The sequence below is a fragment of the Sorex araneus genome, chromosome 1 (assembly GCF_027595985.1).
Source record: "Sorex araneus isolate mSorAra2 chromosome 1, mSorAra2.pri, whole genome shotgun sequence".
Lineage (NCBI taxonomy): Eukaryota > Metazoa > Chordata > Mammalia > Eulipotyphla > Soricidae > Sorex > Sorex araneus.
In genome coordinates, this window is record NC_073302.1 from 426,461,542 (window position 1) to 426,476,514 (window position 14,973).

Sequence of the window (14,973 nt, forward strand, 5' to 3'; positions counted from 1 at the left end):
GTGCAAAGCCAGAGGGAATCCCTGAGCATTGCTGAGTGGACCCAAAAAGCAAAAAAAATATAAATAAATAAAACCTGTTTGAGTTTCCCAGGGCTTTCCTGGGAACGTTATTAGGGCAAACCAACATTGTGGTGCTTTGGGAGGGGCTAGATTCTGCAAGGCAGAATATGGCTGATGTTTTTTGCACATTGGGGACGTTTGTGTTTTTTAGAAGATTTAAACATCATCTCTGGGGCTGGCAGGGTGTTTGCTTTCTTTGTGGCTAACTGGGGTTTGATCCCTGGCATCCCATATGGTCCCCTGAACACAAAGCCAGGAGTAACCCCTGAGCATCTCTGGGTATAGTCCAAAAACCCAACCAAACAAAAAACCCCAACAAAAGTCAAAAACCAAAAAACAAAACCCTTCAAAAGTATCCATGTATGGTTCCTGGCTTACTTTGAGATCATCAGCTCAGTGACATGAACTGGAATCATTAGTACTTGTTGTTTGTGGAGCCCCCGGTTCTCAACTGAGCAGCCTTGCTCATGGAGAACAGAAATGGGGCTGTGGCCAGGAAGTTCCGAAGAGTTCCAGCGTCTGAGACGTCAGTCTCGGGCTGGAGAGAGAGTACAGGAGGTGATGTGCTTGCCTCGCATGCGACTGAACCTTGGTTTTATCCCTGGCACTACATATGATCCCCCAACACAGAGCCAGGAATAGCCCCCTGATCACTGCTGGATATGGCTCTAAACTGCCCTCCCATGCATTTTGGGACCGAACCCCTGAACAAAAAAAAGAGAATACAACAGATTTCAGTCTATTCCCTTGGAATAGTTTGTGGGAGACTCTTGTGGCTTTGATGCTTCATCACAGCTCAGAGGGGCTTTCTAGCAGAGAAGAGCTGAGTTCACTGCACTTTGATGTGGCATTGTGTATTCAGGCTTGACTGTGCTCACCACCTAAGCTGCTTGTTCTGTTCTGCAGCCATCATCGAGCACGTGCGGGACGGCAGTGTGGTCAGGGCCCTGCTCCTTCCAGATAACTACCTGGTTACCGTCATGCTGTCCGGGATCAAGGTCAGACCATACACTGGGCCGGGGGTGGTCGAGTATATGGTAACGTTCGGTACTAGGTAGATTCTTCCACCCAGGACCTTGGCAGGTTTTTTCTAGTCGGACCCATTACTAACAACTGGAACAGTGGTTTTCAACCTCTGGTCCAAGGAGGCCTGCTGCCAGTGGCAGAAATTGCCAACCAGTTGCAAAAAGTTTTTGTCACTTAACACAGGATGATGTGTCAGGATCATGTAGTTAGTATGATTGGAAATTCTTGTTGTAGATAATTTTATTTCTGCCTTAGTAGTCCATGAAATATTTCTTATTTCATCAGTTGTAGGTGGTCATAAGGTTGAAAACTAGTACTTTATGAATTGTAGTGGGGTGATTCTCAGTAGATCAAAGAAGAGGTGTTTTTTTTTTTCTTTCAATATTCATTGTCTGTTTGGAATTGGTTGAGATAGCTGAAACCCAGAAAGAAAGGATAATGTTTGCTAAAGATGACTTCTCTTATTATAAAGTATTCTTCTTAATTAAAAAAAAAATAGGGCCAGAGATAAAATTCAGTGGATAAGGTGCTTACCTTGCCTGCAGCCTAACCAGGTTTGATCCCCAGCACCCTCCATGGTCCCCTGCGCACGGCCAGGTGTGATCCCTGAGCACAGAGCCAGGAGGAAGCCCTGAGCACCATTGACTGTGCTGCGCCTTCTCCCTGCCCCCAGCAATAAACAACAACAAAGTCAGTTTAGAGAAAGGCACTGGTGAATTTCACCTGGCAAGGGGTCATTTCCTACTGTAAGGGAAATGATTTTTCCTGTGATAGCTTGAACTTTCTTTGCTTAAGATATCTAAGCTGCTTCTGTGAGTGACTTTTCCCACTATGTTTTCAGGAGGTTTGGAGGCTTGTTCAGCCAAGTGGTCTTCAGAGCAGGGTGAGGGGGCGTGACCCTCACATTCTTGTTCTTCTCACCTTTCACCTTTCTGCTCCAGTGCCCGACTTTCCGACGGGAAGCTGATGGCAGTGAAACACCAGAGCCCTTTGCGGCAGAAGCCAAATTTTTCACGGAGTCTCGACTGCTACAGAGAGATGTTCAGATCATCTTGGAGAGCTGCCACAACCAGAACATTCTGGGTACCATCCTTCATCCAGTGAGTGTGCCCGGGGATTGTCCCCCTAATAAAACTCCATCTTGGCAGGATTAGCACCTACTGATTTTTAGGCAGTGTGTGCGTGGGGGGGCGGGGAGAGCTGTTGGTATTGGCAAATCTCTAGGGGGTGTGTGTGTGTGTGTGTGTGTGTGTGTGTGTGTGTTTGTGTGTGTCTGGTGAGAACTGTTGGTATTGGCAAATCTCTTCAATTTTGCCCTTTTAGAAAATTAATCACAAATATTACCGGGCTTCTATGGGGGCGAGAGGAACACTGTCAGTTGTTTGCCCAGTTGTTCCTCGAGCTTGCCAGTAGGAAAGGTGGGTGGGAGGTTGCCCTGTCATTTAGAAGTGGCATAGAAGCATGGAGAATTTGGGGCTTGAACAGTAGCACAGTGGAAAGGGCGTTTGCCTTGCACGCCGCTGACCCGGGTTTGATTTCCAGCATCCCATATGGTCCCCCGTGCACTGTCAGGAGTAATTCCTGAGTGCAGAGCCAGGAGTAACCCCTGTGCATTGAAGTGTGACCCAAAAAGAGAGAAAAAAAAGAAACATGGAGAATTAGGTTGCCAGAAGAGCTAGTAATTATTGTAACTACTGTATGTGAGTCCAAAAGTTAAAGATGTATAAGGGGACACTTCTGTAGAAAATCTTACTGTATTCCAGGCCTAGCCAGTTAGGCCTAGCCAGTTAGTGCTTCTTTTGAGCAATAAATCTGTACTTTAAGCTCTGAATTGTGACTCTAAAGAGTCACAAAATGTGGCTATTTTGTGGACAAGAAAGGATCTTGCTTTGTAACACCTGGGTCTAAGTAGCATTTCATTGTTAGAACCTGTGACAAATGCAGGGTAAACTTCTGTTGTCTGCTTGGAGGATTCTGCCGGGGTGGCAGTCTGGAAGGCCTGGTGTGGAATGTGCCAAGGTCATGTCTGCTGTCGGGGGACTGCTCGCTACTGGCCCATGCCCTGCCAGATGGCTCGGGGTCACAGCAGAATGAGAATTGTAATTCACCTCGCCTGAAATGTCCTGTAAGTTATTCCTTATTCAGCTGCTTCTTCAGCTTTTCTCCTTATGAAAAGGGGAGTCATTGCTGATCGCAGGGAGGGAAATAATAAGGAGTAATCTCCACGAAACAGATTAACACCCTCCCCTGCCCACAGGAAGAGCTATGGAAATGTCAATTCCATTCAATGCCGTGAGCATTTATCCTGCCCCTGTTAGTGAGAGGTAGCGCTGGGGCTTGGGAGACGGAGCCGGTGCTGGGAGACCCGGACCCGCGCCTCCTCTCTGCGGGCTTGCAGGCTGGTTCTTCATGACAGTTCTGCTTTTTATTCATTTCTTTCTTTATTTTTTGTTTTTAATTTTCAGTGACTTGCAGGAGAGAGCGAGAGTGAGAGAGAGAGAGAGAGAGAGAGAGAGAGAGAGAGAGAGAGAGAGAGAGAGAGAGAGAGAGAGAGAGAGAGAGAGAGAGAGAGAGAGAGAGAGAGAGAGAGAGAGAGAGAGAGAGGGGGAGGGAGAGGGAGTATGTATGTATGTATGATAATAGATGTCTAGAGAAGCGGGTTCCCTGGCAGGAGGCGCTGACCCTGCCTGCCCGCGCTCGCCCCTTGTGTTTCAGAATGGCAACATCACCGAGCTCCTCCTCAAGGAAGGTTTCGCGCGCTGCGTGGATTGGTCGATCGCGGTGTATACTCGGGGCGCAGAGAAGCTGAGGGCGGCTGAGAGGTAAGGGCACCTTTGTCAGAGATTTGTGAAGTAAGGCTCTCGGGGGAGGACACCTAGTGCTCATCTTGCACCTGTCTGGGAGTTTTACTTTAGTGAAGACCTCGGGAGATGTCAGGACCTCCTATTGGAGTGGCTGGCTTGCGGTCACTGGCCTTTAGGCCTAGTCCGATTTGGTGCTGGGCAGTGAAGGCGTGGATTCACGCTCAGGCATACCTCTCTGTTTGAATCGCTTTGTGCATTGACTTGGTTCTTCTCCACTTGGCCCCTCAACACACACACACACACACACACACACACACACACACACACACACACACACACACACACACACACACACACACACACACACACACACACACACACCCTGACAACTCAGGCATACCTCTCTGTTTGAATCGCTTTGTGCATTGACTTGGTTCTTCTCCACTTGGCCCCTCAACACACACACACACACACACACACACACACACACACACACACACACACACACACACACACACACCCTGACAACCCCCCCTCACACATACATCAATACCCCGACCCTCACACACAAACATGCACACACCGATTCTCACTTACAAACACACAGACACCGATCCTCACTTACAAACACACACACACACACACACACACACACACACACACACACACACCGACCCTCTCTCTCTATCTCACACACACACACACACACACACACACACACACACACACACACACACACACACACACAAAGTTTCCTGGATCCCAGGGTATGATGGCAGGAGAAAATCTGTCTTAAAACAGCACGTTCAAGTTGAGACCTCTTGCTCTCCTTCTGTAACTGTTTTGATTCTGCTGCTGGAGTTTTGGGGGGAAGTGGGGAGCACACTGGACTGGGGCTCAGGGCTGCTTCCTCCTGGCTCTGCCTAAGGATCATTCCTGGCGTGGCTCAGGAGATCAATCAGGGGTTACTAGGTCACCTGTGTGTAAGGCATGCGCCCTAACCATCGTACTGTCTCTGACCCTGTGCTTCAATTTTACCTGCTAATCCAATCCTGGGTAAAGCAGATAAAGAAATAATTTCTGCCAGGAAAAATGGTATTAGACATTCCAAGGATTAGTGGCAGTTGAAAGGGTTAAGGATGAGTATTTCCAGGTGTCGGAGGACTTAACCTTGTTAGGGTGGCTGGAGCTGAAGCGAGTGGCCCAGGTAGGCGGCTAGATATGCTCTTCAGCCAGGTCCTGGCTCTGCCCCTCAGGAAACCGCAGGAGACCACAGATCACGGCCATAGATCGCTGATGCCTGTCACGTGCCACCAGCTTGCTGTGTGATTTATTTCAGGATTAGAAAGTCATGATAATGGTCTTGGTGACTTCACAGCTTTGCTGTGAGATATCAGCTAAGAGAAGTGCAAGAACATGCATTGAATAACTTTCATTCTCACCCTAAAAAATAACAAAATAGGTCTTTCACATTGCTTCACTCCATAAACAGATTTTTCACAGGGTTTTGCATTTGAACTATGGCTCATCTGACTAACATGGATTGATTTAGTTGCTAGAGAGATAGAGCAATGGATAAGGCAATTGCCTTGCATGTGTCCTGGTTTTGTGGTACCTCGAGCCTGGCCAGGAGTGATCCCTGAGCACAGAAGTAAGCCCTGAGCACCTCCTGGTATGGCTCCAAAAGGAAAAGCAAAAAGTGGATTAATTTAAAAATAACCCATAGGGATTACAGAAATTAAGTGTTTATATGGTTCCAGAGTTAAATTCAAAAGATAACTATTGCTACTGAGAAGTCTTCAGATACCTCTGATTGTTTTTTTTTTTTTTTCTTGTGGGGGACGGTGGATCGGGGGTAGGGGTGAGGGATCCTGGAGCATTTCTTAACTAAATTTCTGTCTGTCTTGTGAAGAAAATATGAAAATGGTGCCTTTGTGTAGTGTAGCATCTGTAGGGGAGCTTATAAATATTTTACAGTGCCCATCATTGAACAGGTTTAGATACGAGAATGCAAATTATATTTTGGTAATATGCAATGCTTGCCTGCTGTTTCGTGCGTTGTTTTGGAGCTGCTTAACATTGTTGCTCAAATCTATTGAAGAATTCCGCGTATTTTACTACGATTGCATGTTACTCTTTTCCTCATTTTAGTGCTTTAAAAAATGATTGCACTACTGTTTACAGAAATAGCAGTTCCTTTCCCCTGCACATGTATCCATTTATTTGTAAATACTCAGACAGCTGTTCATTGATTTTCCCTTTAAAAAAAAAAAATCTTTGCACACATTCCATTTCCCATTCTTATTCTGATTCAAAAAATGTCTACTGGGCTTAGTACTTTCAGAAACAAATTTCTACCAACACGGGTTTTTAAAACTCTTGTCTGTTTTTCTTATCCCTCAGCTGCACTGTGGTGACAATTTTGTTCTTGTTTCCTTCCCGTGCAGAATTTGGGTGACTGATAACCTTTTTAATAATTCAAAGGGAGATTTAGCAGGCTGCTGCGCCCTGCAAAGACAGATTGGCGTGGGCGTGTGTGTTCTTCCCACACGAGAGAGAGCCGTTGCTCTTATCTTGGTCATCCCAGTGTCTGGCACCATCCCTCAGGAGATACCGGATCAGCCTGATCTCAAGGTGACCTTGTCCTGACCCCACGCAGCACCTTGCACACCCAGATCCCCCCTTCTGCCTGCTGTGGGTTTGTGTCCTGTTGATGTCTTGGGCTAGTTCCACTTGCTCTCTTCTGCTTTTTGAAGTGAGTTTGTGGCCTCTTGTGGGTGCCTCCCCTGGAAGCGAAGGAGGATTCCGTCCTGCCGGCTCTCCCGATGATGGATTCCTTGTCCTGACCTGGTCTGTCGGAGTGATTTGCACCCTTGTTTCATTGCCAGGTTTGCCAAGGAGCGCAGGCTGCGAATCTGGAGAGACTATGTGCCTCCCACTGCTAACTTGGACCAGAAGGACAAGCAGTTTGTTGCCAAGGTGAGTCATTCTCTGCCTTCTGAGTCGCACAGTGGACACTGCCAGGCTGGTGATAATACAAATATTTGAGCCACCAAATGCTTCGGCTCTGGGATTCTTTAAAGTCAAACCAATGGGGCGTCTGTATGTTTATGGCAGGAAACGCAGAAACTGCAGGAACGTTACATTTCTTGCTGTAGATTCCGAACTTCTCCCTGGAAGCTCATAGGTTATAGTTGTGGGCCTTGCCGACTGGAAAATGTGTATAACAAATGGCGTTCTTTTATATTTCCCATGGCCCCATACACTTCATTTTCTTTGGGACTTTTGTGGATTTGACGTTTGTGCAATGTGATCCCCCTGCTGCCTCCTCCCTCCACCCCCAGTTGTCCTCTGCAGATGTGCTCTGGGTGGGTTCCTTTGACAGGAGCTGGAGCTGTGGAACAGATTCCTTGGTTGTGTCAGTGGTGCTGGAGAAGTGTTGTCCCTTGTCGGTAGGGTTTTTGATACTTGAGTGGTAGGTCCGCCATTTGCTGAATATAACTCTAATGTTTGTCAGCCTGGTTTTGGTTTTGGAGATGCTGGAAGATATGTCTTTATGGACTGCAAGTGGTTAAATATTCATCTTTCTGGACAAAGCGTTTAAAGATCCATATTCCCAGAAAAAATGATTCAGTATGTTTTGTTGCACAAAGAGTTGGCTGGCTGTGTCAGCTGTGACTGTAGGATGGGCCGCCACTGGGTGGCACTGCCAGCCTGAGAAATCCTGGAACAGGTTCCCTGGGAATGGCAGCATTTTAACAGTCTGAGGCATTGACTCAAATTTGTTCTTCACTTTTTTCTTCGCGCCCAAAGCAGTAGTTGGGATGGGGGTGGGGGGAGAGAAAGGAGAGGGTGGGAGAGGAGAGGAGAGAGAGGTGTGTGTGGGGGCAGGAATGGGGGTAGAGAGACAGAGAGACAGAGACACAGAGAGAGACTCCAAGCAGCTGTCAAGTTAAACTCCACCATGCTATGTAGTGACCATAGTGGCCATTTGTGGGTGTAGCCCCTGAGGTTGTGCTGCCCTGTCCACCCTCCACACCTTAACCTTAGCGGGCACCGGCAAGGACCCCTGCGGGCACCGGCAAGGACCCCTGCTTCCCTGTGGCGCGGGCCGAGGAGCATGGTCTGCTGCCCTTCCATGGGGCTCACTCGCTCTCCTTGTGGATGGAGTCTGGCCTGTTTGGGGACGGCAGCTGCATGGTCAAGAGATTGTTCCCTGGCGGGGAGACAGGCCTGCGCTTGTCACCACCCTCACTGTGAATGGCCGTTGCAGTAGTGAAGCGGGCTAAAGCCTGGGTGAGCCCACCCTTGAGAGTCCCTGCCAGCAGCTCTCAGTGCAAAGTGAGTTTGTAGAAAAACCTAGAAGATTTCAAGGGACTTGGGAGGATTTGGGGCCTCTGCAAGTTGGAGCGCTACGGCACTGTTGATGAAAGAAATCCAAAGATTATGGAGTTTTTTGCATTTAGCTTAACTGTGACTTGGATTGGGGAAAGGGAGAGCTGGCTGGAGGAATGTCGTTTTGATTTTTAAATCAAAATAATCTTTTTTATTGAATCGCTATGAATTACAAAGTTACAAAAATGTTTATGATTGAGTTTCAGGCGCACAATCAGTCCTTTCCCCAGTGCCCACAACCTTCTACCAATGTCCTCAGTTTCCCTCCTGCCCCCAGCCTGCCTCTGTAGCTTTTCCCCTCCCCAATTATCCTAGTGTGGGTTTTTCTTCTTCTTCTTCCTCCTCCTCCTCTTCCTCCTCCTCCTCCTCATCCTCCCCTTCCCTTTCCCCTTCCCCCCCCCTCCATTTTATTTATTTATTTATTTATTTTGCTTTTTGAGTCACACCCAGTGACACAGGGGTGACACACTCATGAATTACTCCTGGCGGTGCTTGGGGGACCATATGGGATGCTGGGAATCAAACCTGGATTGGCCGTCTGCAAGGCAGACGCCCTACCCACTGGGCTATCACTCCAACCCCTCCTCCTCCATTTTAAAATAAGACCAGACTGTTTTTCTTTACAGCGACGCTTTATTCATTACAATGCCGGAATAGAGGAGACTGCCTCTAGAATTGATCTCTTAGAGGATGATGAGAGCTAACCAATCTCCTGAAGACTCTTCAACATAAATTTTGGTCGCTTGGGTCTAGGTCTCTAAGAGAATAGAGAGAAAATTGTATTTATAAGCTGAAAGATGGCTTTAAAATAAGTTGCTCATATTGTCTGTGCTAGAGATTGGCAGGCAATGGCCTTTGGGCCAAATCTGGCTTAGCACATGTTTATGGATGGGCTGTGGACTGAGATTGGACTCTGGATAGAGACTTTACAGAGGGGGCTCCCGGAAGGTGCTTGAGAGATCTGGGTTCTTCACCAGCGTTTCTCAATCCACCAGGCTGTTGGTTCCCTGCCAGGACCTGAGGAGGTGAGGTTGCTTTCACCCTGTGGTGTCAGGGGTCCCCAGGTCACCTTGTGGGGCTGGGCACCTCCAGGGCTACACACGCTAATACTCAGGGCACCATGTGGTCCCAGAGTTCGACCGAAGGTTGCACATCTGCTGGGTGTGTGTCCTGCCTGCTGTACTCTGCCAGTGTATATGGATATCCCCGTGTCCGGACCATATACCTCCATAGGAAAATTGCTGTAATTAAATTCTACTTTTTGTGGTGTTGGGGATTGGGCCCTCGGCTTCACACACGTGAGGCTTGTGCTGTGCCACTAATCCATATTCCTGGCCGGAAAAGGGGGTTTTGTTTTTTGTTCTTTTCTTTCTGGGCCATACCTGGCAATGCTTAGGGGTTACTCCTGGCTCTGCACTCAGGAATTACTCCTGGCGGGGCTTGAGGAACCATATGGGATGCTGGGGATCGAACCCGGATTTGCCGTGTGCAAGTCAAGTGCTCTATCAGCTGTAAGATCTCTCTAGCCCAGAAAAGGTCTTTTTTTTTTTTTTTTTTTAAATTCAGACTTCAGTGTCATATATTGGGACAGACCAGGCCTGTTTGTTTACATACTGTCAGTGTCTGTTTTCTTAATACAGTAGCAGAGCTTCATCGTTGTAACAGAGACTATATGGCCCACAGTCTTAAATATTTGCTCTCACCGTTTAAAGTTTGCTGACCGTTGATCTAAACGAGTCCAACTCCTCGTGCCTTGAAGTGATATAAGGAGCTTGAGCCAGAATGTAAATCAAGGCATTGCTTCTTTCATCAAGAAAAGCTTGCCACAGAGCAAATGTCAGCAAAATTCTTAGTGATATAGTTGATTTATTTTCTGGTGCAAGTTCCTTATCGCAGCGCAGTCTGGCAGCCACTACTGAGCTGTACTGATGTCCTCTTTCACAGTTAATTTTTATGTGTCTATTTTATTTTTAGTGCATAAATGTTTAAAGAATTCTATGGACATTTAATTAAGAAACGGAGTCCCTCATTTCCCCCCTCCTCCTTGTAGCCATTTTCAGCTTGTGATCAGTTCATATCTTGGAATAAAATGTTCACTGCTCTTTCTTAATTTTTTGGTTTAGTTTTTGTTTTCGGGCCACAGCTGGTGGTGCTCAGGGCTTACTCTGGCTCGGTGCTCAGGAATTGCCCTTGGCTCTCAGGGCACTATCTGAGTGCTGGGAATCAAACCTGGGTTGGAGCTAGCAAGGCTGGTACCCTGTCAGTTGTACCATCACTCTGGCCCCTCTTAATTATTGCATTTTCAGCCGTGATACTTTCCTTCATGCCATGTAAGATAGGATTCAGGGTTTTTTTTTTTTTTTTGCGATGGTGTTAGGGGTTTGGCCACATTTGACTAGGCTCAGGGATTTCTCTGGCTCTGCACTCAGAAATTACTTCTGGTGATGTTTGGGAAACTGTATGATTGAGCCTGAGTTGGCTACCTGCTGTACTATCTCTCCAGCCCACGTATATGCATACTCTCCTGCACGCGCTTCTCCCCAATCCTTCCAGTTTGAGTATATTATAGATACCGTAGTTGTGGTTCAGCTTATATGTATATGTGCACTTTGTAAATACTAATCGCCCCTGAACCTTATAGCATTTATAACTGCTTCTCATTTTCTATGTTTTATTTTCCGCAGTTAATCTCTTTTCAAAGTTGGATGTGTACATATTAGATTTGTATGTAATATATATTAACTGTTGTACATATGTATGTAATATATATATTAACTATTGTACATGTTAATTCAACCTGTCTAAGATGCCTGTCTAGATTTTGATTCAGTCTGGTAATTTATCTGCTTCAATAATATTTTGAATAATACTTGGAAAAACCCTGACTTCTCCAGATCTGGAGTAGTTCTTCTCTTTGCCTGGGTCATGGTTGGATTTCCTCACTGCTATATTTAGGTAGTGTTTTGTCTTGCTTTCTTTGGGGTTGGGATTAATGTTTGCAGAAAATCTCACAACTTCTCTTCATGGTCTGGTCACACATCGTCTAGGTCTTTGGGGGAAAGAGTTATTGTGAGGGAAGTTTTGAGACCCTTTGAATTTTTAATTACATTTGATTGATTGCTGGATGTGGAATTTTGCTCAGTTACTTTTCTTCAGCATTGTGGAGGTTGGACTCCCCTGCCATGGCTGTTTCTTCCTGTTTTTTTTTTTTTAAGTCTTTTTTTTTTAATTTATTTTTAATTCTTTTATTGAATCACCATGTAGAAAGTTACAAAGCTTTCAGGTTTAAGTCTCAGTTTGAGCATTGTTTCTTCCTGTTTTTATATGTCTATCTGAAGCCATCTGATTCGTCATCTTTTTATGAATGTTTTCCTTTCTTCAGTTTTGGAAAACTCTTTTCTGTCATGAGATTTCTGTGCTTGCTCTTTCATACAGCTCTGTTTTGTAGAACTCAGGCCATTTTCATGTTTCAATGTTTCAAGTTAAACATCGAAAAACGGTTAACTTGGTGGGCAGTTCTTTTCCTTATTTTTGCCTATGCTCTTTCTGGATTTCTTATTTATCTTTCCAGTGCTTCTCTTAAGTATTTTGTTCCTGGTGCTGCGTTCAAGTTTTTGTGTGGGTTTTGAGCTACCCACAGTACTCAGGGCTTACTCATGAGTCTGTGCTCAGGGCTCATTCTTCGTGCTGCTGGAGGACCGTATGTGGTGGCAGCGATTGAACCCAGTTGGTCTGCATGCAAGGCAAAGTACCTTCCCACTGCATTAGCTCTCCGACCCTCTATTAATTTTTAAAAGCTTCTTTGGCATATTTCTCATTGTTACAATTTTAAAAAGAATAGGATCTAATGCTTGCCTTAGAGTATTTAATGAGTTGACTTGCTTTCTAAGACGTGAATTCTAATCCTGGGGAAATTACCTTCTCCCTACATAGCCTGCCCTCCAAGTCATGTTTCATTTTCTTTGGTTTATTTTGGTTTCCTTTTTCTATTAGAAGTTTTTCCCAGCCACCTGGCGACCCCTCGTTAAGAGTGACCCATCCTTTAAGAGTGAGGAATTGAACACCTGTATGAAAACAGTGACCTTAGATGGAGGATGTAGTGTATGTTTTGAAATCCTGATGCTTCTTGCATAGATCTTAAGCCAATTCTGTTTTTGAATTGCTTCATGCCTTGCCCCAGTCCAGACACTCGACTGACGGTTTCAGATGTTTGGAAGGTGAAGGTGTCTGAGGTGTGTCTCCGATTGGCTGTTGTGTTCTCTCACCAGAAGCTCAGATTGAACTTTGCTGAGTCTGTGGAGTTAATTTCCATCCATCTGTCTTCCAAAGTTTTCTTGCTATGTTCTTCTCTTCCCTTTGGGCTTGTGTAGGTGGAAAGAAAAGAAAAGAAGAAAAACAGCTCCCAAAATCCTTTATTTTTGTTGGAGAGTTCTTTAGGGAGGGAGCCAAAGTAAATATTTGGGCTTGCTTCTTTAATTTGTGCATAATAATCCACTGTGAGACTACACCATAATTTACTTAACTTGTCCCCAATAGGTCAATATTAATGTAGTTTATAATTTCCTATTATTTAGAAAATGGACTAAATCTCTATGTAAATGGCAGTTATTTCCTTAGGAATGTTTTGGAGCATGTTTCCCAAATAGCTCTCCAGAAATATTAACCCGTGTGCACCTTAATGTGCATTTGTTTTGTGCTGTGCTCTAGAACAGAGGTTGACTAGCACTTCTTCATAAAGGACCATATAGTACATATTTTTGCTTTAAGGGGCATGGAGCTAGTCTTTGTCGCAGCTACTAATGTTTGCTGCTGGAGCAAGAAAACACTTAACTAGCTGGACAGTAAGAAATTGAATAGGCCTGTCTGTTTCAGTAGAACTTTACTTACAGACCTCTGTCGGAGAAACACTTCCTATCAGTTTTGCTGTGAAAAGGGAAAATTAGCAGCTTTTTTTGTTTGTTTTTGGGCCACACTTGGCAGTGCTCAGGGCTTCTCTTGGCTCTGTGCCAGGAGATCACTCCTGGCAGGGCTTTGGGGATCATATGGGGTGCTGGGGATTAAACTCAGATTAGTGGCATGCAAGGCAAGGACCCCCCCCCCCACACACACACCAAACTGCTCTGGCCCTGTTTGCAGTTCTTTCTTTAGAACTCAGTTGCAATCTCCTAGTTATTTTAATTGATTGTGTTTTGATTATTTGAGTGGATATGTTTTTTCTTATTTCTTATGGTGTGGAGATCAAGCCCAAGCCCCAGGCAGGTGTCCATTGAACTATATCCCTGGCCTTGTTAAACCTGATTTTAAATAGTTTTGAATTTCAGGGTTCCTTTTTCTTTCCCTCCTTTCTAGGGTGGTGGGATGGAACCAAGCAAACACTCTACTGCCAAGCTATAGTTCCTGCTCCAAATGATTTTTTTCCAAGGAAATCCTAAAAGATATTGGCTCTTGGCTCTTACAGACACTGTTTCAGCCCTGTGTGTTTCCACGGGAGGATTCTGCGCCGAGGGCCATGAGGGGCATGTGCTTTCTTCAACAGTTAGGCATCTCTTAGGACTTTCTGGTACTGGGCAGGTACAATTGAAGAGCCTGCCAGAGGAGACCCTTGAACTCTTTCACTGGCGGATTTGGGGGTTCTGCAGGTGATTTCTGAAGCCGATTAAGCTGTGGCTCAGTCTCACTTCAATTCCTAGAGAATTGAAACCCACCGACTCTTCTTTTTATTTTGTTTTTTGGGCCACCCAGTGCTGCTCAGGGGTTACACCTGGCTCAGGGATCACTCCTGGCAGTGCTTGGGAGACCATACGGGATGCTGGGGATTGAACCTTGGTGGGCCACCTTCAAGGTAAGGGTCCTCCCAACTGTGCTCTGGCTCGGCCTCCACCTGCTCTTCCTTTGATGCTTGTGGCCGCCCAGTAGACTGGTCCCTCTGCTTAAGCAGTTTCACTGGTTAAGAGAGGACATGCAAGGAGGACGCTCCTGCCTCTCTGGGTTAGTGGAGAAGCATGTTCACTTCACAGCGATTAGCTGAGCCTGCTTGAGACTTGTGTGCCTGTCGTGGCTTGCCAGTTTCCTGCCTGTCTTCCCTGTGGCGTTTTCGCTGATCTGTGCTGTTTGTGGCCATATGGTCCCCCGAGCACGTGGCCTGGCTCCCCTGTCCCTGCTGCTGGATGCTTGGGCCTTGCAGATTTCAGCGACCTGAATAACACCGGGCCAGCGCGGGGGTTGCAGCCTGTCCTCAGGGCTGGTAGCTTCACCCTGGCTGCCCGGTGAGAGGCCTCTCGCTTCCTTCTCTGCCTCGCAGTCTGCTCTAGCAGAGAGGGCTTTGCTTTGTGACTTAAAAAATGCAAAAGAATGAGACCTGACTAACCTTCCGGTGAGCTTTCAGGTGCTAATTATGCTCCTGGGATTCCTTCTGGAAAATCTGTAGTTAACTGTTCCTGATATGGGTGATTTGGTGGTCCTGTCCCATGTGGGAAGGGATCTCTAAAGACGCGGAGACGCAGGGAATCCTAGTATTTATTTGGTCCTGTTCCTGCCTTTCTCCTCACAGCTTTGCGTGGCGTGTGTGATCATCTCTTCCTGATAAGGTTTTCCAGTATGAAGATGACTTGATGTTTCTAGCATGATCTGGTCTTTCCCATTATATTCCCTCTAGGGAATGTGGAGAAAGACAAATACTAGCTCCCTT

The 14,973-nt window shown here is 46.1% G+C and overlaps 1 protein-coding gene across 1 annotated transcript in view; it reads left to right on the forward strand.

Annotated features, from left to right (window-relative positions):
• Positions 1-14,973, forward strand: part of SND1 (staphylococcal nuclease and tudor domain containing 1) — a 424,531-nt gene that overhangs the window by 46,227 nt on the left and 363,331 nt on the right. Inside the window, exons 6-9 of the mRNA XM_004608287.3 lie at positions 967-1,058; positions 2,028-2,186; positions 3,802-3,908; positions 6,779-6,869. Of these exons, the coding sequence (XP_004608344.1) occupies positions 967-1,058; positions 2,028-2,186; positions 3,802-3,908; positions 6,779-6,869 (449 nt within the window). The remainder of the gene's footprint in view (positions 1-966; positions 1,059-2,027; positions 2,187-3,801; positions 3,909-6,778; positions 6,870-14,973) is intronic.